Source organism: Dermacentor albipictus, chromosome 3 (genome assembly GCF_038994185.2).
Source record: "Dermacentor albipictus isolate Rhodes 1998 colony chromosome 3, USDA_Dalb.pri_finalv2, whole genome shotgun sequence".
Classification (NCBI taxonomy): domain Eukaryota; kingdom Metazoa; phylum Arthropoda; class Arachnida; order Ixodida; family Ixodidae; genus Dermacentor; species Dermacentor albipictus.
This window is the reverse complement of record NC_091823.1, coordinates 179517017-179539901: the sequence shown is the minus strand read 5'-3', so window position 1 is coordinate 179539901 and position 22885 is coordinate 179517017. Positions and strand designations below refer to the sequence as shown.

At 43.7% G+C, this 22885-nt stretch overlaps 1 protein-coding gene across 2 annotated transcripts in view; it reads left to right on the top strand.

Moving 5' to 3' along the window:
- The window catches only part of LOC135899783 (uncharacterized), a 152311-nt gene that overhangs the window by 28837 nt on the left and 100589 nt on the right, over positions 1–22885 (top strand). For both annotated transcript variants that reach the window (XM_065429115.2, XM_065429114.2), the window contains 2 exons: positions 8889–9049; positions 21575–21700. In XM_065429115.2, coding sequence (XP_065285187.2) covers positions 8894–9049; positions 21575–21700 — 282 coding nt within the window. In that variant the 5' untranslated portion in view covers positions 8889–8893. The remainder of the gene's footprint in view (positions 1–8888; positions 9050–21574; positions 21701–22885) is intronic.

Here is a 22885-nt window from a genome sequence, read left to right as displayed (position 1 = left end):
CCGATGTCCTCCACGTCTTCACTCTTCACGGAGGCTGACCTAGACCGTGTGGCATAATATCCCCAATATGCTGACAACTTCTTCTGTTGATAACTTTCATAGATTACATAGACAGCACTCACTGCTTTAATGCAATGTGAGAAGCTTGGGAAAAATTTTGATGCTCTTCTTACGCTGTTCGCACAGCACAATAACATGTATGACGTCATAGCCATCATGGAAACATGGCTAAAGCCTGGCGAAAGTTATAACATTCCAAATTACGTTTTTCTCTCGTATCCTAGAATTGCTGCAAACGGGAGGAGAGGTGGGATTCTATATTAGAAACTCACTCAGATACAGGTTTTATTCTTCTTTGAATAGACCTACTAGCAGAACTCTGGAAACACTCGGAGAGGTTTTTTGTAGAGTGGCACAATGTCATAATTGGTGTTGTATACCATCCCCTGCATACTGATTGTAGCATGTTTTTAAATGACCTAGAATACGCTCTCATTCACCTGGCCGAAAATAATAAGAAAGCTGTTATAGCCGGCAGCATGAATATTGACACCCTTAGTAGCAGACGCACTGAATATTCAAACTTACTCTCTTCGTATGGGTTCAGTTATATTGTCATTGGTCCCATGCGAATTACAAGTCATACCTCCGCTTGCCTTGATCACATTTTATGTAACTTTGGTGCAACTGGAAGCCTTTATGGAGCCTACGATACAGGTCCTGCTGTCCACTTACCGATTGTGTTCCTATTTTGTCTTGACGATACATATTTTAACTGGACAAATTTTTCCGGTACAACAAAGCGAATTGGTTATAAGAAACTGTCACTGTAACTTTCCAACATGTCATTCTCTGACTTGGACGACATAAACGCTAACATGCACTTTTCTGTGCTAATAAAAAGACTGAAGGGTACAATTGCAGAGTGCACTGAAAAGTAATGACATGATATACGCAACCATTATGTCCATGGATGATACAGAGTGTACTGAACTTAAAGTGCGAGATGTTTGGCATACTAAAGTGAAACAATATCGAGGCAACACGTACTACTTTAATCAATATAAGGAGCACAGAAATAAAGCCTTGGCAGCAATGCGAATACTAAAGAAGCTTTATTACAGTAACCAGATCGACGTATCATCCCACAATCCAAAAAAATTATGGGCTTTAATAAACTATATTATCAAACTTACAGTTTCAAAATGAATTCTCCCATCGACAGCTACAGGATGCGATGCTTCATCAGTAAGTGAAAAATTTAACCATCACTGTTGTACGGTTAGAACCGAACTTCTTTTTAGCATGCAAAGTAAGTTCGAGCCATCTTTGCCTGCTTGAAATTCATGTTCCTTTGGCTACATACATATTTCAATCCAGGAAGTAATAGCAACTACAAATCTATTAGAGGAAAAGGTACCTGGTTTTGATGGTACTGCGGTGTCCATAGTAAAAAATAATATAACAACCTTGGCACCTACTCTCACTAAATTGTTTAACAAAGTATTTTACACGGGCACATACCCGGAGGTATTGAAAGTGGCAAGAGTGACGCCTCTTTATAAAAGTGGGGACCCCAACGATTCTGGTAATTATTGACCTATATTGGTATTGAACTGCATAAACATAATTTTTGAGAAACTACTGGCTAGCAATATAAGAATATTTCTATATAAAAATAACATCCTTTCCCCGCGTCAACACGGCTTTCAAAAGTCTCGATCGACAACTACGGCTATTCTGTCTTTAACTAATGTAATCAATAGAACCTTGAACAACAACGAAATGTAAATAGGAGTATTTTTAGATATAGGAAAGGCATTTGATACTGTCGACTATCACATATTATTCATGAAATCGGAAAGACTTGGATTTCAAGGCATTTCCTTAGACTTTTTAAAAAGCTATCTTGATAACCGTAAACAAGCAGCGGTCATCGATAAGCACACCTAAAGTCTCTCTGACATTACTATGGGTGTACCGTAAGGATCGGTACTTAGGCCAATATTATTTACAATATATATAAATGACCTTCCAGACGGCCTAAATGAAGCACATGCCTCAGGGTGTCTACCAACCGGGAAAACCGGGAATTCTCAGGGATTTTGAGTAGTCTGGAAAAACTCGAGGAAAACTAAAAGAATTTGTGCCTCTATCAGGAAAAATTAGCTGTAATTTTATTGAAAGGGTCGAAAGTCGCGGTAATGCTGGCTCGAGTAACAGACCGGAATCGTAATGAACCATCTTTGATACCCTGTCGTCGGCTCGCGGAGTTGCCAGTGTACAGTCAACGACCGACTTTCCGCATTCCTGATAAGTTGGACAGCTTCGCGGCACCACGTTGTACCCCATAGAGTCAATGCATCAGAACGTCTGAAATTTCGGACGCAAGAACTCTTTGCCGTCCGATTTTCTGGACGTTTTGCTGTGACCGCAGGTCTGAAACGGCATTAATCAAAGCCATCACCGCTGCCATTTTGACTACCTCGCCGCCTTGAACCGGCGCTCTCGCATGCTGATCCGCTGGTACCCGTAGCCACCACTGCGGCAACGCTAGACCTAGCTGCGTCGATGTTTGCTATGAAGCTTCTTGCCGTTGGGTGTCATGTTTTTTTTTTGAAAGAATTCGCTGCTGTCAGCATTGGCATGGACTCTGCCTTTGTGGTCCTTGTGATTGGCATAGAAGCTTGGAAAGCGTGGTGCGTTGCACAATGCCAGTTCCTGAAAGTCAGCTTTGCCTTTATACAGAAATGTTACTTGAAGCATGCGCAAAAGTATTGCAGTGAAGCATAACAAGCGTGGGAAGGGGCTATTGCCATGGGGCACAGTATGTATTCCTTCATTATACATGCGTGCGCCCGGTATTTCCTGTCATGGTACGAGCACCGATATGCCTAATACGTATACCGACAGGCCTTCACAGCTTTTTCGAATGTGCCTGTGGCGGTTTGAGTCCTTAAGGGCAATAAAAGACATGCGTTCTTTTCCAACTGGCCAATTTTCCGGACGGTTTCTTGGCCTCCAAAAGTTCGAAAAATGGGACGTTGACTGTACAACTGACCAAAAGCATACGTTAGTGTGCTTCAAATGGTCCGTGGGGTGAACGAGTGGCGGAAGAAGGACAAGAACAGAAAGGATTGATGAATGAGCGGGAAAGGAAGCATGCTGCCGGCATTTTGAAGGAGCTTGAGCTCAAGAAACAAAGTGTTTGCAAATGCCGAGATGCAGGTGTCCCTCATCCAAACCAAAATAAACTCTTTAATTAAAGCAGTGAAAAACAACGTTGAGGTGTCTTGCGCAGGCTGAGAATAGGTCAGGACAGTTGAAGTTGACTGACCAGCTGCTGAGAGAGAATCTCAATTGTGTCAAATTTTGGGCCTCGTACCATTGAGCTTGCTATCAGTTGATAGAAATAGCTCACATTCGAAAATATTTGCTTCTGTGTGCATCTCCTTTTTATTCGTATTTGTGAATGTCCGATTCCATTTGCAATTTTTTTCGAAGACATTTTATTTGCTCTGCATTTTACTAACCCCTCCCTTCTATTCTCTTTTTGAATAACATAAACACTGCTCCTTAGTATTCAAATTAGGATAAGTCGTTTTTAAAATTTTTTTCATATGCTTACTAGAGAGTGACAGCATTGGGCGATGTGGTTTCAGCCCGTCTTGGCTATATGTAGTTCTGCATCACTCACGGACTATTGCAAAGGCACTGAGGGGAAACCTGCAAAACTCAAGGAATTTGGAAATGTCAACTTGGTAGACACCCTGATGCCTTCATGTATGCTGGTGACATAGCTCTTGTGGTCAGTAGCAAATCTTCAAACAACACAGTTAAAACAGTCAACAATGAACTTAAATATATTAGCAAATGGTTTAAAAGTAATCGACTTTCCTTATATACAAATAAAACTAAATTTGGTATTTTTAAGTCCTCATTTAAGAAAAAGCCTTTTGAAGAGCCATGTTGCATTACAATTGGCTGTGATGAAATAGAAAAAGCCGACTCAGTGCTCTACTTAGAGGTAACCCTTGATTTCGCTCTGAACTGGAAGCCTCATATTGATAAGCTGTGTGCTAAGGTCTCTTCCGCATGCTTCGTACTGACAAAGGTGCGGAGTAATTTCTGTTTCGAAACGTTGAGAACCTTATATTATTGTCTTGTTCATTCTCACTTAGCCTATTGCATTGAAGCCTGGGGATTTACATACAAAACATACTTGGAGCCTGTAATACGGCTTCGGAAGAGAGCTTTGCAAATACTCAACTATGCTAGTATTACTACACCTTCAAGAAACATTTTTCTTGCAAACGAAGTTATGTCATTATTGCACCTGCAAGATTACCGTGTTGCCTTGTTAGTGTGCTCGATATTGAGATGCAACATGCCATTTTCTGCTGCTACCTTCAATGAATCGACATTTAACAGTCGCTCAGCCTATCTCGAGAAATTTTTTGTCCCGATATGTCACGACCAGCACAGCCAGCGACGCATACATTATATAGGTTTTAAAATATGGAACTCGCTTCCGGCAAGCATTAAGCAGTCAGTAAATTTTAATACTACTGTAAAAGAATTTTTTCTTTCCGATCTAAACTGATTAGGCTTTAACGAAAGTTATAATGTCAAGAACTGGATACAGCGTCGAGATTACACTTGTTGTTTCTACGTATGTGTTTATGGATGTATAGTAACATGAGTGTAAATGCCCGTGTACCCTTGTTCTTACTCGACACACTGTGCATCAAATGTATATATAGCATATCAGCGTACATAGAGCATATCAGCGCTTGTCCTGTGTCGTTCTCCCTAAAGCGCCTGCATCCACGCACCACCGCCGCTTTCTTAAGTAGCGAGAACCTTTGTTGTGCGCCGCCTTTTTCCATTACACCAAATCCGGTTCCGGCATTTTCGGTTTTAAAATTTCCGATTCTGGCGTTTCCGCTTCCTGGAGTTGAGCTGCGGAAATTTCCGCTTCTACGGTGGTGAGACACCCGCGCATGCTTAGCAGAGCTGTGGCAGTCACCATAAGAAGAATGCAAAGGGGAAGAGCTGTTGTATTCTGCTGAAGTAGTAGTTCGCGGTCGCTGTTTTCCAAATGCACGAAAAACGGCAGTGGTCTCCAAGCGCCTGGGCACTACATTCCACTGTACGTTGTCGCTCGGGGCACAACCCGTCGCAAGTTGACATGAAGCAGCGAATATGAGCAGATCGCTGATTACCATCCAAGAACCACGGCAGTGGTTCTTGGATGGAATCGCATTCACAGTTTAAACTGCAGCTGGTGCAATCAAAGCCTCTCCATCGACGCGAAAGTAAACAACGCTAAAAAACATAGCGTCACTTCCACTCGGAACAGGAAGCTGCAGCTACGTAAGTTTCGCTTGACGCCGGAAGCTAAGGCGGTGAGTGGGATAGGAGCGTGGAGGAGGAGGGCAGGTTGGCGGTAGTTAACCTGGTCAGCGGAATTGTGTATGGAGGGGCTTTAGTTCTCCCCACTTGTGATCATCTTAGTTGGCGCTGTTCCTTCCTATTCAAGCATGCACCATCTAGCCCAAATCAATGTTGTCGTGTACATTCTTGCTGGTTGAGTGAATAAAAATTTCGTGTTACCATTCTGCAAACAGCTAAAGCCCCAAATGTTCAACCAATTCTTTTTGTGTAACCATTTTATGTATTCTTATCGCCAGCATGTATGTGTGCGGGCTGCCATAGGAGGGAGGCCATAGGTCTTGTCTCGGATACGTGCTACCTCACTGGTGGTGTGGGGCTCCTGTCGTGGGCGACACTTAGCAGTTTAGACAGCAACTAAGCTTTTTCACTTCTGGGTGCTGATGGCTGTGTCATCGACATGCGGGGACGACAGCGCGCGCTCGATCCGGCGGGGGCCGTGGCTTTTTCGCTCCTGCGGTGGTCTGCACCTTAGTTTCTTCTTTCCTCTTTCCATTTTCTTCTTTCCTATTTCTGTTTTGTTTGTTTGTTTGATCTAAAACAAGAAATGATTCTGGCCTTGTTTGAATGGTTTACTTTTCTTTGTATAACTGCATGGATCCATAACTAGCCTATGACTAAGGATCCAGACGTCACATAGCAGTTTTGGTTGTGTGAATAAAGCTACTGTTGAATTGAATTGAAAAGATGCCTGGCGCGGTGGAGCCCCAGATTTCAAGAATATGATGTCAATGTAATCTACTAGTCTGGACGAAAACACTCTGATGCAGGCTGCCTGTCTCACATTTCTGTGGACCTGCTGCCCCAAGATGACAAAGACAAGGACGCCTTTTCTGGTACACTGAGTGCAGATGACTTTGCCGAGCAGTAGTGAGCCGACCTGGAGCTTAGAAGCTTTGCTGAGTACTTGCAAGGAAAGACAGACTTTGTGCCATGGGTATTTAGGAGCAGATTGCCTTCGTTTTTCTTCCAAAATGACGCCCTGGTGAGGAACTTCTCTCCAGCCCACGCAAACTACCTTCACGTTGTGCCCGTAGCACTCCGGTCACAAGTCCTGCATGCCCTGCTCGATGATAAGACAGCCGAACACCTCGGGTTTTCCATGCACTCGCAAGAGTACCAGAGAAGTACTATTGGCCTCACCTGACTGCTGACGTCGCCCATTACATGAAGACATGTCAAGACTTCCAGCGACGCAAGGCACCGCCGAGACCAGCGGGATTACTACAGCCGATCAAGCCTCCTTGCTGACTGCTTCAGCAGATGGGGATGGATTTGTTGGGACCCTTTTCGACATCAACATCAGGAAACAATTGGATTGTTGTGGCCACCAACTGCCTTACTCGCTATGCCAAAACGAAAGCCCTGCCCAAAGGTAGCGCAACGGAAGTAGCCAAATTTTTCGTCGAGAACATCCTGCTGCGACATTGTGCAGCAGAAGCCCTTATTACTGACAGAGGAACAGCTTTTACAGCTGAGTTTACTCAAGCTATCCTGCAGTATAGCAAGACAAGTCACCGGAGGACCACTGGCTGCCACCTGCAGACGAATGGCCTAACAGAATGACTGAACAAGACACTCAACGACGTGTTAGCAATGTAAGTCGACGTCGAACACAAGACGTGGGATGCTGTGCTCCTGTTTGTCACATTTGCTTACAACACGGCAGTGCAAGAAACAAGACATCATGCCATTCAAACTGGTTTACGGAAGTAACCCGACAACTCTCAACGCCCTGCTGCCTCATGTCACTGACAGAAAAAACGTCAACGTCGCCGCCTATCTCCAGCATGTGGAAGAAGCCTGGCAGCTTGCCTGTCTGTGCATCAAAAACCAGCAGAGGATTGACAGCCGGCACTACAATCTTTGACGACACTACGTGGAATACCACCTTGGCGACCCTGTTTGGGTTTGGACCCTGATACACCGACGAGGACTTGGTGAGAAACTATTGGAACGCTATTTCAGTCCCTACAAGATTATCTGACACATTGGTGCACTGGACTGTGAGGTCATGCTAGATGGTATTTCGCAATCACAGTGACATGCCGCTCGCAACTTGGAATAGTTATGCTGCACAACTTAAGCCATTCTGCCAGCGCTAACGAACTTTGGGACTTTGTTTCTTTGTCGCTTTGTTATTTTTTCTTTTTTTACTAACTGTGCTTTTGTTTTTCGCTCTCCTGTTGTGTTTGCAGTATCGGGACGATAGTTTTTAATAGGGGGACATTGACATGTGTACTTATTTATCTTCATTGGGTGACCGCATTTCACCTTCTAAAGACTGTTACCGCTCAGTGCAGGATACATCTGCATGTATCGGAAGTTTCTCGAATGTTATCGAGGGTTCTATCTGCTGTCTGTTGTCAGTTAACCTTGTGTAATTTGATTGCTTGTATACGCAACGCCAATTCTGTAGAACTTTCTGGAAGACACACAGGCACCAGTGATTGTTCTGGAACCTTAAATGATTCGTGTATAAATGCAGACGTGCTTGCTCCGCAGATCAGATTTCGACAATTGCCGACTGTATTTGCCGCTATCACTGCACTTTGAGTGTAACTTGCCTTTATGGGCACAAGTTTGCTCAGTAAAAGCTAGTTTCATCATTCACAGATTTGCCACTGTACTATTCACCGTCACTGCTCTGTGACAGTATAGTTTGATGGCAGTGCCACCGATGTTTTTGGCGTTACAGGAAAGCATGCGCCATGCTACTGCTCGACCCACTCTTCTATAATCTAGTGCGTTATGGCTACAAAATGCACTTCTAATATGTGCTCATGTTGGTTTATTCTATGTTTCATTGTGGTTTTGGAGTGCGTGGCCATATTCCATATTCCATTATTCCACCGAAATTCAGATTGGCCTGCTCCAAACTGCTTCAGAATGAAATTGTATTTGCTCCATAATAAAACACGTGCTCTGGCGGTGTCTCTCTTTACGAAACCACTATCATCTCACCATGGTAGAAGAGTGGGAAGAGGCGCTCAAGAGCTCCAACCTCTCAACTTGGCTACAGGCCGTTGAGAGGGCCAGCGGCGTGGCCGTTTCGACGTGGGAGCGGCCCACAGCGGCTTCTCCCTCGTAAGGGAGTTTCGGAGTTGCTCCTCAGGACCTAAATAAAGTTCATTGCCTGCCTGCCTGCCTGCCATAATAAAATTTAGTCTGCTCCAAACTGCTCCAAAATGCATTTTTATGTGCTCCAGACTGCTGCAAAATGCAATTTTACTTGCTCCAAAATTTGCCACAAAATGACTTTGGGCAGTCCCACCCCTGATTACGACTGATGCTTCTGCTCGCTGCTATTTTTGTGCTTGAATGTTAATTGTCTTTTCTTGGCACAACTTCGTTCAATAAATAGTTTCATAACTTGCAATTGTGTCACTCGGATTCTTTAATGTCAGTACAATGTGGCGATACTTCCGCTGCAGGTGCAATGTCGGGGGTGCAGGTGTGCGGCTGCCTGAACTGGAGTGTCCATTGCCAGGAGGTGCAGCCCTGCGACGTCCGGCACTTGGCCCCAGCAGGGGACGACCCCTTCTTTCGGGATGGGGTTGTCTGTGCAAAGCTTGCTCTGCAGGGCATTACCAAGGTGAGCATGCCCACTGATGTAGTCAGACAATGAGGGCAAAAAAAAAAGTGTTCTGAGCTGGGCCTGTTGGTTTAGTGGTGAATTGTAGTGCAGATATGCACAATGACAGCAAAGATGAAACGACTGGTCTCGTGTATATGTGGGCTACAATCCACCACTATGCCAAACCAACAAGCCGAAACAGCCACATTACCGTTGGTTTAGGTTTATTATGGCGAAAGAGCACTGACAATGGGACGGCTGAAACAGACAATGGAAAGCATTGACTAGCGACCAATCTTTTTTTGCCACGAACATGCTTTATGCCAAGCCATACTGGATGTCTCGCCCATGTACACATATCTACCAAACATAATGGAAATCGCGAGATGGCAATACTTTGCCATTTTGTGCCTATCTAGTGGTCAGGTGCTGTTGATAATGTATACTCGTTGCATTTAGGATAGTGAGATATCCAGGTGTCTACCAACCAGGAAAACCGGGAATTCTCTGGGATATTGAGTAGTCTGGAAAAACTCAGGGAATTTGTGCTTCTATAGGTGAAAATTTGCTGTAATTTTATTGAAAGGGAACGAAAGTGGCAGTAATGCTGGCTCGAGTAACAGACAGGAATCGCAATGAATTGTCTTTAACGCCCCATTGTCGGCTGGAGGGGTTGCCAGTGTACAGTGAACAACCGACTTTTTGGACAGCTTCGCGGTACTACCACGTACCCCATAGAGTCAATGTATCAGAACGTCTGAAAGTTCGGATGCAAGAACCCATCGCTGTCCGATTTTCCTGAGATTTTTGCCAGTACCGCCGGTCTGAAACGGCATTATTCAAAGCCACCACTGTGACTGTTTTGATCACCTCTCCACCTCGAGCCGGCATTCTCACGTGCAGATCTGCTGGCAGCCATAGCCATCACTGTGGCAACGCTAGGCCTAGCTGCTTGGAAGTTCGCTATTAAGCTTCTTGCTGTTGGGTGCAGTGTTTTTCAGTGAAAGAATTTGCTGTTGTCAGCAATGGCACTGACTCCGCATTTGTAGTCCTCGCGATTGGCTTCGAAGCTCGGAAAAAACGGTGCGTTTTATAATGCCGGTTCCCGAAAAACCGCTTCGCCTCTGTACAGAAAAATTTTTTCGTGAAGCATATGCAAAAATATTGCGGTGAAGCATAACAAGCGTGTAACGGGGCTATTGCCACGGGACACAGTATGTATTCCTTAATTATACATGCATGCACCTGGTATCTCCTGTCGCAGTCCGAGCACCGATATGCCTAATACGTATACCGACAGGCCTTCAGAGCTCTTTCGAATGTGCCTGTGGCAGTTTGAGTCCTTAAGGGCAGTAAAAAACATGCATTCTTTTCTAACTGGCCAATTTTCCAGACGTTTTCCCGGCCCCTAGGGAGTTCGAAAAATGGGACGTTGACTGTACAACTGACCAAAAAGATGCTTCAGATGGTCCGTGGGGCAAATGAATGGCGGAAAGAGGACGAGAACAGAAAGGACCTACGGATTGAGGAATGAACTGGAAAGGAAGCGTGCTGCCACTGTTTTGAAGGAGCTTGAGCTCAAAAAACAAAGTGTTGGCTGATGCCGAGATGCAGGTGTTCCTCATCCAAACCAAAATAAACTTTAAAGCAGTGAAAAACAACATTGAGGCATCGTGTGCGGGTTGAGAGTATGTCAGGACAGTTGAGGTTGACTTACGAGCTGTTGAGAGAGAATCTCAATTGTGACAACGTTCGGGCCTCATACTACTGAGCTTGCTATCAGTTGATAGAAATAGCTCATATTCGAAAATATTTGCTTCTTTATGCGTCTCCTTTTTATTCGTATTTGAGAATGTCTGACTCGATTTGCAATTTCTTTCGAGGATATTTTCTGTGCGTCTTACTAACCCCCTCCCTTCTATTCTTTTTTTGAATAACATAAACACTACTCCTTTTAGTATTCAAATTCGGTTCTTTTAAAAAAAATTTTTTCATATGCTTACTAAAGAGTGACAGCATCGGGCGATATGGTTACAGCCCGTCTTGACATAAAACATAGTTCTGCATCACTCAGGGAATTTTGCAAAGGCACTCAGGGAAAACCTGGAAAACTCAGGGAATTCGGAAATGTCAACTTGGTAGACACCCTGCAAGAACTTCTTGTGAAACGTATTGTGCCATCCTCATGCCCTTGGGCTTTCCCAGTCGATGTTGTCTCTCAGCCTACAAAGAAGCAATTCTGTGTAAGCTATATACCACTTAACAAGCAAACCATCAGTGTCTCACAGCCCCTTCCGTGTACTGATGATATCATGGACGATACCGCCGGTTGCTCACTGTCTGCATGTCTCGATTGGAAGTTTGCTTATTGGCAAATCAGAGTATGAGGTGTGTTAAAAAATAAACCAAACTTTTGAAATACCTTGCTAACCATCAGAGGGAGCGCGCTGCGGCTACCGAGCTCGTGTAGCGGCAGGTTTAGACCACAAACTGCCATTTGCCGCGTTTCTCTCTGACCGTTAGTTGGCAAGCTACACTCGCTGAAGTGAGCACATGAACAAGCTGTTCTTTAAGTTGGTGCCAAAGTGACAATGAAAGAATTGGAAGAATAGCGTGTGTGTGTGAAGTTCTGCTACAAACTTGGGAAAACTTTCACAGAGACATTTCAGTTGCTTAGCCAAGCATACAAGGACTGTATGAGTCGCATGCAGGGCTGGGATTGGTTCAAGCATTTTGAACACGGAAGAATATTGGTCGGTGACAATCCCAAGCCTGTACGACCTTCCACAATCACAGATGATGACCACGTCGAGAGAGTTCGATCTGTGATTCGTGGAAATCGTCGTTTGACTGTTCGAGAAGTCGCTGATGAAGTGGGTATCAGCATAGGATCATGTCATGAAATTTTGAGGGACAAACTCGGGATGCGTCCTGTTAGTGCAAAATTCGTGCCACGTTTGTTGACTGACGAACAGAAGCAGACCTGTGTTGAAATCAGCCAGGAACTGCTCGCCGCTGCTAGTGAGGATGAAAACTTTCGTAAGAATGTCATAACAGGCGATGAAACATGGGTTTACGGCTATGATGTTGAAACGAAAGTGCAGTCATCGCAGTGGGTGGCCAAAGATTCTCCTCGTCCAAAAAGAGCACGCATGAGTCGGTCAACTTACGAAGGTGATGTTGGTCGTGTTTTTTGACCTGCAAGGGCATTGTCCAGGAATTTGTGCCACATGGTCAGACGGTAAACAAAGAAGTTTACCAGGGGTTCCTAGCACGTTTGAGAGATTCTGTGCTCAGTAAGAGGCCAGAATTGTGGGAAAATCAGGCTTGGATGTTGTATCATGACAATGCCTCGGCTCACGCATCATTCCTTGTCCGCAGCTGCGTAGCGAAACACCACACTCCTGTTGTGCCCCACCCACCATATTCTCCGGACCTAAGCCCAGCAGTCTTTGTTGTATTCCCCAAGCTGAGAATCGCCTTGAAAGGATGTCGTTGCCAGACCATAGAGGAGATCCAGGACAATGCGAGAAGAGACCTGTGCACCATTCCAGAAAGTGCATTCCAGGAGGCTTTCCAAAAATGGAATAAAAGATGGGAAGGGTGCATTGCCATTAGAGGGGACTACTTTGAAGGAGACAGCACTTAAAATGTAGTACCATAAGCAGTAAACATGTCATAGCAAAACTTCGGTTTCTTTTTGAGCACACCTCGTATGTCCACAAGATCAACCCAAAACACCATTCATCATACATTGTGGCTCATTTCAATGAATGCGTATAATATTCGGACTTGAGAATGCCCATGCTACATTTCAAAAGGCCATGCACACTTATAGAGCTTACAGCATTGTCACCCGAAATGTTTGTCACCCGAAATGTTTGTCACCAGCCTTGTTTCTCTAGACGGCATCCTCCTCTTCACTACAACCTTTCTGGAATTTACCTACTTTTTAGACGAAGTCCTCACACTCTTGCAGAATGCTGGTTTCAAAGTCTCACTTTCTAAATGCCAATTTCCTGTTATATCCTTGACATTTCTTGGCTTTGCCATCTTAAAAGATGGGAAAAGTCCACACCCAGCAAAGGTAGAAGCCATTTTGTAGATGCCTGTGCTGGCAACTGCCAAGGCAGTGCTTTAGTGGATTAAAACCATGAACTTTTACCAATGCTTCATCCCAAATTTTTCCAAGGTTGTAACTCTTCTGCAAAACATTGTAAGAACGGGAGTTTTTCAGTGACCACCTGACTGCAAGTCAGCATTCCATGCGATCTGTGCTCTTCAGCACGTATTGGTCATTTTCTACCGTTGGCCCAAACTACAGTAAACACGCCATCGTGCCATGAAGGTGGATTACGTTCTGCTTGCCAGGCTTGTGCTGTACAGTGAAGTCAAATTCAACCAGGTCTATTACTATACTAGTAAAGCACTGCGATGGTTTCATATTCGCTTGTATGTATATTTACTCGTGCTCAAAATGAGTCAGACATGCCTACCAAGTTGAAATGCACAAACTTCAAGCCGTGCAAATCTCAAGGCAATGCTGATCCTGTTCAGCAAATGTTAAGCTTGGTATCGTCGAGTTTGTGCACCCGCTGTAAGTGTAACGGCAGACCTGAACTGAAATGTAATCAGTTAGGAAGATGGGAACTGCCTTTATAGTTCGGTTCTGGCCTTATTCATTTGAAATCATCTACAGTCGAACCCACTTATGACAATATTCAAGTGCCACAAAAGTTCCATTGTTATAACCGATAATTGTTATAACCAGGTTGCATGAAAAAATCAAAACAGGGGGATGGCAGGGCGGATGAATGGCACTGCTATAACAACTGCAAAGAGGGGTCACGGGTGGCAAGCGATATGTGAGCATTGCCTCTAAGCATCGCTTTGGTGGCCCCAAAAAGGGCCTTTCAAAAATTGTGAGAAGGCTGCCGCAGCAGCCTGCCAGCTTGAGAAATACAGAAAAAACTCTGAGGCGAGATCGCTACAAGGATCTCGCCTCATACTTCTCATGGGCATGCACGAGAAAACTCTGTCGGTCAGCCTTGCATGCTTTAAGCAAAGTTTGCCGACATCCTTCTCAAAGGCATCCAGGTGCTCCACGTAGTGCAGCGGAAGGTTCCTCGCAAAAATGAAGCTTCGGAGGGAGTGAATGCTCTGCCGGGCCTCTTGTGAGGACAACTTTGAGGAAGCCTGCCCTACTGCATCATTGCTGCCATCGTCGCCGTCGCTATCTGATGCAAGCATGTTCACGACGATCACCTCATCAGTTAGAAACACTTAGTTTTCAAATCTATAGCCGTGCACTTCTTTTTTCACTGGCAACGTCATGCATTGCCGATGATCAGTGGGCACATCAGCTATCTTCCGCTGAGCCAAACCAACTGTTGGTCAAACGAAGCTGAGAAACCGCACGGCCAGGGAGGATTTTGATGCAACCAACAAAGACGAACATGAGTGAATAAGCTGTTTGCAGAACTGCGCTAAATAAGGAGCCAGCGAGCAATCTGCGAGCAGCGCGGTTGCTCGTAGAATGTTTCTCTTATTATTCTACATGAGCTTTTATTGGAAAGTTATTGGTCACTGGAGTCACTCTGGAAAGCCTTTAATACATGGTTTATGTGTGGACAGTGGATTTATCCTTTGGTAATCTCGCTTACCTGAAAATTTCTGTTACCATAATATCCCAAGCAAGCACCTCTCAGTGGTGAAAAATCTAGGAAAAGTGGGGAGCGGTGCCCTTGTTTGGCTGTGGACCGAAATTAAAGGGCTGTTGGTCCTGGATCTGGCAGCTAGCGAGCTAGGCCGATGCCATCTCCAAGCAAACACAAGCTCGCCTGGCTTACTTGTTTGCATTCTGTCTGCATCGATAAAATAAAATGTATTGCAAATTAAGAGTGACATAATTGTGTGCTTGTTGTGCTGATCAACATAGGTGCTTTATTACGAGCTGCGTGTGGTCATGTCACAGGTGCCACTGTTCTTTGATTCGATGGTGCAGTGAGCTAGCCTGCCGTCTCTTGCCATTGGCAGCGGTCAACGGAGCTGACAATTACAGACGTGGCCTTGTGGAAACACGTCTGCACTGCTCACATAGCCGTGTTTATATTGCCGCCGTTTGTTTAAAATGAAAGAGCTGTGCAGACACGTTTGTTTTCACTTTCTTTGTGAAGTTACGCAGTATTCTGAGCGTCCAACACAGAGGTGCTGGTTCTGGGCGCAGCTAGGTGCCGCTTGCTCATTTGTGCCATGTGTCCTGAATCGTCATATGTGCCAAGTTGGACTCCAGCGCATCGTACGACGGATCGCATGCAAAATCGCACCATATGTCTCACGCCTAATTCACATGACACTTCACACCTTTGACAAAAATGGCAACATTTGTGAACGATAAGACCTCGGCAGAAGTGCAGCTGAACGATAAATTTCTTTCTCACTAAATTGCATAATTTTATCTAATTAATATGCAATTTTGTAAAAAGTTAGAAAAAGCAAGTATAGCCAAGCAGTCCGGTGAAAATGCATGAAGTGGTGAACAGGTTGCCCGCTAGGTGGCACCAATGGGGACGGCAATGGAAAATAAACCTGCCATGAGTAACTACTTAAGAGGAAAAAACGAAATCAGGAAGGAAACAATTTATGATAACTCAGAGGGAAGCTCATTACTTTTCGAAGCGAGATCGGGATGCCTTAGAACACGCACCTATAAAGCGAAATATGAGCAGGAAGAAGAAGCATGTGCGTGCTGTGGTAAAACTAGGGAAACTATGCAGCATGTTTTATTAGAATGTGAAGACCTTTAACCAGCAGTCAATTTAGGCACCACTGGCCTCCTTGAAGCCCTTGGGTTCAGCGAGAGCAGCGGAAAAATAAACATGTCCGCAATAGGGATTAATAAGAGGTGATTGGAGGATTGGTGGAAGAAAAGTAGGGAAACGACAAAAAAATGGAGACGTACAAAAGCACAGCTTGCATAGGGGATCAGAAAATTTGGTTGTGGGAGTTCATCGTGTTTTTTTTTCTTTTTTTATTGTTTAACCTAGGTAGGACATTAGGCAGTATAACAGCAAGAGCTCGGTGGTGCAACCCACCGCCTCGTTCCAAAGGGGACGCTCATAACATCCATTCATCCATCCGTCATAGGTTTTTTTTTTAACCTGGATAAGACATTAGGCAGTATAAAAGCAAGAGCTTGGGGCGTGATCGGAGATATTCGTTCGATATGCGTTCTGTTCGGTTGCTGCAACGTCACACAGTGGCAGTATGCAAAATTTGTGACAGCGGGGCGGAGAGAGCAGCCAATCAGGAAGCGCTGACCCCCCTGGAAGTTTACTTCCATCGTTTGTCGTCTGCTTGCGGACAGTATACTACAAAACTACATGTTTCTCATCTTCCAAATGAATGAAATCTTTATCTAAAAAAATGTATTTTTTCTTCTCAAGTCCAAACACGTTTTCAAATAGTAGTACGTGTGACTACTGCAAATTATGACTATTAGTTTCTTTGCGTCGTCCCTAGGTGGTGTCGCGCACAGCGAGAAGAAAAAAGAAATAGAAACGACGGTAAGAGTGGCGCACTTTTCAAGAGGCAGCGACAACATTCCAGTGGCTCGCTGGCATTGATGATGGGGTCGATTTCACTGTATAACCAACGAATTACTTGTTTCAAGAAACGAAAATGACGCCGGAATTCACTTTCTGCCATTTCTTCAAACGGGTTTCACACTGCCACCCGCTCTCCTCCTTCCTCTAGAAACGCCAACGCAACAACCTAAGTTCCATATGGAAGCGCCATTTTCTTGAATTAAAATATAGATTGGATCCAAACGTTCCATGCCGCAGCCGCCGGTTTTATCCAGTCCAATCCACCAGACTCGCCACTCGAAGCCGTATGAAAGCTCCAAACTTCCCAGCTCCTGTCAGGTTCGGCGCCTAGCAGTCGAAATTCTCGGCGGGAGGATGATTGACAGGATCGTGTCGTCATTTTGACGTCGCCAAAAACGTGGCCGCGCCCCGTGGCTGGCGACGTCAGCGCGGAGTAGGCCAATCGCACGCACCGGTAACTGAATGAACGCGCCGAACAACCATCTCCGATCGCACCCTTGGTGGCGCAACCCACCGCCCCGTTCCAAAGGGGACGCTCATAACATCCATCCATCCATCCATCGAAAGTGGACGGGGGCGCTTGCTCGGGATTTTACAGTATCTCAAAATTTTTACCATATTTGCATTAACGAGGTCTTATTGTGCACTGTTATAGAATGGCTCTGTTGTTCTACGTGTCACTACCATATGGAAGATGCGTAAATGGTCTGATATCCCAAGTCCTTGGCCTTTTTAGGAAAGTGCCAATCTAGAGCTCTCACTTCACTGCACTTCCATGTATGATATCAGCTCAGTGCAACTTTTTCTTCTAGATAAGAAGCTCTGTGGACTCAGCTGTTTCCAGTAGACTGCTCCTGCAGATCTTGCAAAGAAAAGTTTTTAGTTTGAATAGCATTCTTGGCATTGTCAGACCAGTGTTCTTTCCGGCTGTCTAGCTATCTACCTATAGCACCAAAAATGTAGGTGATCCCAAAGGTTGTGCATTCTGTAGATGTGGGCCAGTTCCGAAGGTTGTACAGTCTAAAATGTGGTCCGTTTAAGTGGGCATGTGCCACTCTTCAAAGAACGTCTTTCACGCTAATGAACCTCTGGTGCCAACTTGTGGGTCACTGTATATGTGCCACTGGGTGGAGGTGGTAAAAACTTTAATTCGTTAACAGGAAAGGATTTCTGAGGTTAAATCTGGGCTTCTTGATGGCTTTGTGAGGTGGCCTTGGGCACCTTGAAGTCAGCAGTCAGCATGTCAGCAGTCGCACCTTGAAGCGCTGGCTTCAAGGTGCGACTGCTGGGAGGTGCAGCATGTCCAGAGGTGAATGAAAGACGTGAATGAACTCCGGGTCATCAGCACCTGAGTCTTTGTTTTTGGTGTTACTGATCTAATTCCAATGGAGCAGCTCGGTCTTATCGATAAACAAAAATGGTTTTCTTCTTTTGCTGCAGTTAAAGGCGTGAGGTGTTTACATATGAATGCTTGTAACAAACTTGGTGAACTAGGAACCTTTTTCGATGACATAAATGACCTCTGTGATGTCATTATGTTATGTGAAACCTGGTATTCAAATGATGTTAATATTCTTCGACTACCGCAAAAGAAAACACTTTGAACAGAACAACTCGACGTGGCAGTGGTGTCTGTCTGCTGGTGAAAAATTCCATACCCTGTGACATATTGGAAGACTTTACAACAATAACGCATAATGTCGAGTCATTGTGCATTCATGCTGATGGTGTTATATTTGGTGTGTGCTATCGTCCACCAGACGGTATCGTGTAGAAGTTCCTCACTTTTGTAGATCATCTGTTGGCGTATGCGTGCGAAAACAAGCAAAATGTGATCCTTGGCGGCGATTATTACATCGACATGAGTGCATGTAGTGCTAGACAGCATGACTTATTAAATATAATCTTGTAGAACTGTTGCATAAATGTTATAGAATTGAGTACTAGAATCACAATGTCCTCGGAGACTACGTTAGATCTATTTATTACAAATTATGAGCCTTCATATGTGAAAAGCGCTGTTTTAAGCAGCCCAATTGGTTATCATAATCCAATATGCATTTTTATTGAGCGCCAATTAAAAAGAGGTTAACAAAGATATAACTAGGGTATTTCAGAACATCAATGAGCGTACAATGGCAGCGTTTCAAACAGAATTATGAGTAAGTTGGGAGGACGTACTTGAGGAATATAATGCAGAAAGAGCCCACAATATCTTCATTGAAAAATTCTTAGTTGTGTATAAGAAACACTTCACCGTCAAACAATATAAACCCAAGTCGTGCAGAAAACCATGGATAACAAGAGAGCGATTAAAGAAAATAAAAAAACGCGAAAAGTTGTACGCCAGATTCATTAAAACTTGTGCAATTGCTGATCTTAAAGAATTTAAAGTTTACAGGAACAGTCTAAACAAGGAAATAAGGAAAACCAGAGATAACTATTATCTTACAATCTTTTTTATTGTGTGATGGAAACTCAGAAAGACTGTGGAGGAACCTTGATAATATATTAGAGCGGAATCAACGCGCAGAAGCTATTGAAAAAATTTGCCTAGAGGGTCGTGTACTGTCCGAAACAGACATGGTGAATGCCTTTAACGAATACTTCCTGAACAGAGAAACACAAGCACACACACGCCCGAAAACCACTCTCTCCCTCCCCAGAAACTCAAACACAATCTTTTTCAATCCAACTAATGTTGGCGAGGTCTGCTCTGTATTTATGGCAATGAAAAACTCTAAAAGTTGTGATTCAGACGACCTGCAGATAAAACACATAAAATATGTCATACACGATATAGCCCCCATTATAGTTCATATCAATAATACCTCTATTGCTGAAGGCATCTTTCCATCAAAAATGAAGGTTGCTAAAGTCATTCCAATATATAAAAAGGCAGACAGGCTCAATATTCAAAATTATCGCCCCATGTCAATTTTACCGCACTTTTGTAGTGGACTTGAAAAAATAATACTGATCCAGTTAACATCCTTCTGTGAAAAGTATTGCGTTGTCACGAAAGCTCAGTATGGCTTTCAAAAAAACAAATCAACACAGTTAGCACTACTATACCAGAAAGACCATATACTGCAAAATTTTGAAAGGAAGCAACTGACAATAGATATATACTTTACTCAGGCCTTCGATCATATTAACCATAACCTATTATTAACAAAGCTTGATACGTATGGTATCAGGGGCCTCCCACGGCAGTTAATTAAGTCATATTTAGAAAGAAGACGGCAATATGTGCACATAAATAACTCTAAATCGTTTTCTGGAGAAATAAAAACAGGAGTCCCACAAGGAAGCATTCTTGGACTGCTGCTTTTTAACTTATTATAAACGATATTGTTCTGATCTATCCCAAGGCAAAATTTATCATATATGCAGACGATACTAGTGTGTTTATTTCATCGGCATCTTATACTAGTTTAATAAACAGCACAAACGAGTTTCTCCAGAACATATCCTCATGGTCTATAGAAAATTATCTAAAATTAAATTCAAATAAGACAAAAGCCATAATCTTTTATGCGAAAGGCACAAAGATTCCACAAAGCCACACTTTAGAGATGAACAATGGGAGCATAGAAATAGTAAATGAAATTAAAGTATTAGGTACATACTTCTCTAGTACACTAAACTGGGATTGATAAGTAGACTCTGTAGTACAAAAGCTTAGCCGTATCACAGGAATGCTAAACAAGAACAGATATTGTCTACCAACATCTGTAAAAATATTAATTTACCACTCACTATTTGCATCACACATTAATTATACACACCTTGTGTGGGGCACAACTGAAACTAACCTCAGGAAAATACACTTACTACAGAAAAAGATCGTACGTATCATTGCAAACGTGCCATATCACAGTCACAGTGAGCACCTCTTTAAACAATACAACATACCTACAGTCTACTCTCTATACAACCACTCTCTCCTTTGTATATGGCACTCAAACTCAAACTCTGAAAACAGCGTATTTAATGAAATTGCTTGTCCGCAAAGAAATACAGCTACCTATATTACCTGTCACGGAGAATATTGGTCTATACCCCTTTCAAGAACCAACTACGGTTTGCAAATGATGAAAAATAAATTACCCAGACTGCTTAATTCATTACATGACGCTGGCATTGACATCATTAACATGACACGGTCAGAACTGTCGTTACTTGTCAGAACCTTCTCCTAAATAATGAATCAAGCGTAATTTCTTTTTCACCTGTATTCACATGTGTGTCTTGTTAAATGTTTGTAATGAGGTAATTTTTGCTCGTCCTTTTCTTTCTCTTAATTATTCCAATATTTATCGACCATCGTATCTTTTCACTTTTAATTACGCATCGTCAAGTGTACGCGATTTTCACTTTTATTTACGTATTGCCAAGTGTATGTAATGTGGTGGTGCGTACTATCTGCATTGCTTTTGTTTCTCCTTATCCCATTTCTTTGTTCCTTTCTTTTGTTTGTTCTGTTACAGAAAATTCTCTTGAATTGATTGATGATTGTAATTAATATTTATATGTAATGTTCTTTGCGTACAGTTGATTGCGCTACTCACTGCCACCATGTAACACGGGGGCTAAGGGCACCTCAAGCTGCCTGATTGCAGCTTTTATCTTAACCTCTGTCATTGTATTTTAGCAATGGAAACAAATAAAGAAAGAGAGAAAGAAAGTGTGCGAGAGGAGCCCGGCTGCAATGCACACCTTATATATGATGAGTCTCGGTTATTCACATACTTTGATGATCATCATAGATGAATTCTGCCCAATTTTGTATTTAAGTGTGGGGTTATTTTGCTATGTTTCACTGCACGTGAGTTTCATTCTTTGACCTTCTGCATTTCACGAGTGTCGACACAGTGTAATGCTGCTTCTGTATGCCTTGTGCATCACTTGCGCATGTGTTTGTTGCATGCAGAGACACTCGTTCCTGGAAAGCGTGCGCAGTGTGGGCGAGTGGGAGGTGCACAGCTGTCAGGGCTGCCAGCGCGATGTGTATGCACAAGCCTCTGATCGGAGCCTGCTGCTCAGTGCTGACCTTGAGGTAAAGTCTCCAAGGCTTCACTTGTTAATGTTGACACAACTGAAGGGCAATGTGCACAAAAAGGGGGGCACAGTGCTTGTATCAAGTGTATATATTTAAGGTCATCATCAGTCTCTTTTGTGGGCACTACAGGACAAATGTTTCTCCCAGCAATTTGCAGGTTCCCCTTTACTGCCTGATTCTATTCTGTATGTGGAGATCTCTTAACATCATCAAACCAGCTAACCTCACTTAAACCCAGTTCCACTTCCCTTGGCATACATTTTCTAATAGACTATCTTCTCAGTGCATTGCCTGACTCGGAGTTAAGATTGGCTCCCACATTTGTCCTAACCCGTACTTCCACCTTGCTCTCTGTTAAATGTTACATACTTTATTTACTCGAACCTAGGCTGGCCCCAAATCTGAGCTGACCCCCTAGAGTTCAAAGCCAAAAAAAAAAAACATACCTCAAATGTAGACCGAAGAACAAAAAAGTGGGGACATCATTGACAAAATGAAAACAGCATTTATTAAATAATGAACATGGCAAGCTCATTCTACGTCATCATCGCTGCTAGCTTCATTGCTATCTTCTTTATCACTATCATATTCAAACACTAAATTCCATCCTTGTTGCGGTGCATGCAAAATGCATCTGCCATTGCGCCCTTCAACGACACAACGTTTCACCATTCCTCTGTGGCTAGCACAACTTTTCATTTGAAAGTGGCACTATAGTGGCATAGCGTGTTCAGTGCCATTATGATCATGCCACGCCACACGCCGATACCATAGAATAATGTACCCGCTCCTGTACAACACAGGTCAAAATGAGGACGTTGCTCGTGTGCTTCAGTTGGCTACTGGTTCAGCTAGTAGCGGCTGCGGTACTGACTTTCCTAGATGGCACTAGCTATGCACCATATTGGTGCATAGCTAGTGCCATAGCTAGTGTGCTGTGTATGTCTTCGCAGTCCTTGTCTTTCGCGCTGTACATTATTTTTTATCATATGATTACGACATGATTGAGCGATGCTCAAGAGACGAGCCGCCGCGAGAAGGACGAAGAAGTTGGTCGGTGCCCTTGGCATGAGCGAGTGTCAGCCTGGCTGCCTGGCTCCAGTGTAAATAGCGTGTAAATAGCATTTCTCGTCTGTGTCTTTCCACACGTAACATTTCTGGTGGAGGTCAGCGATTCCCGTC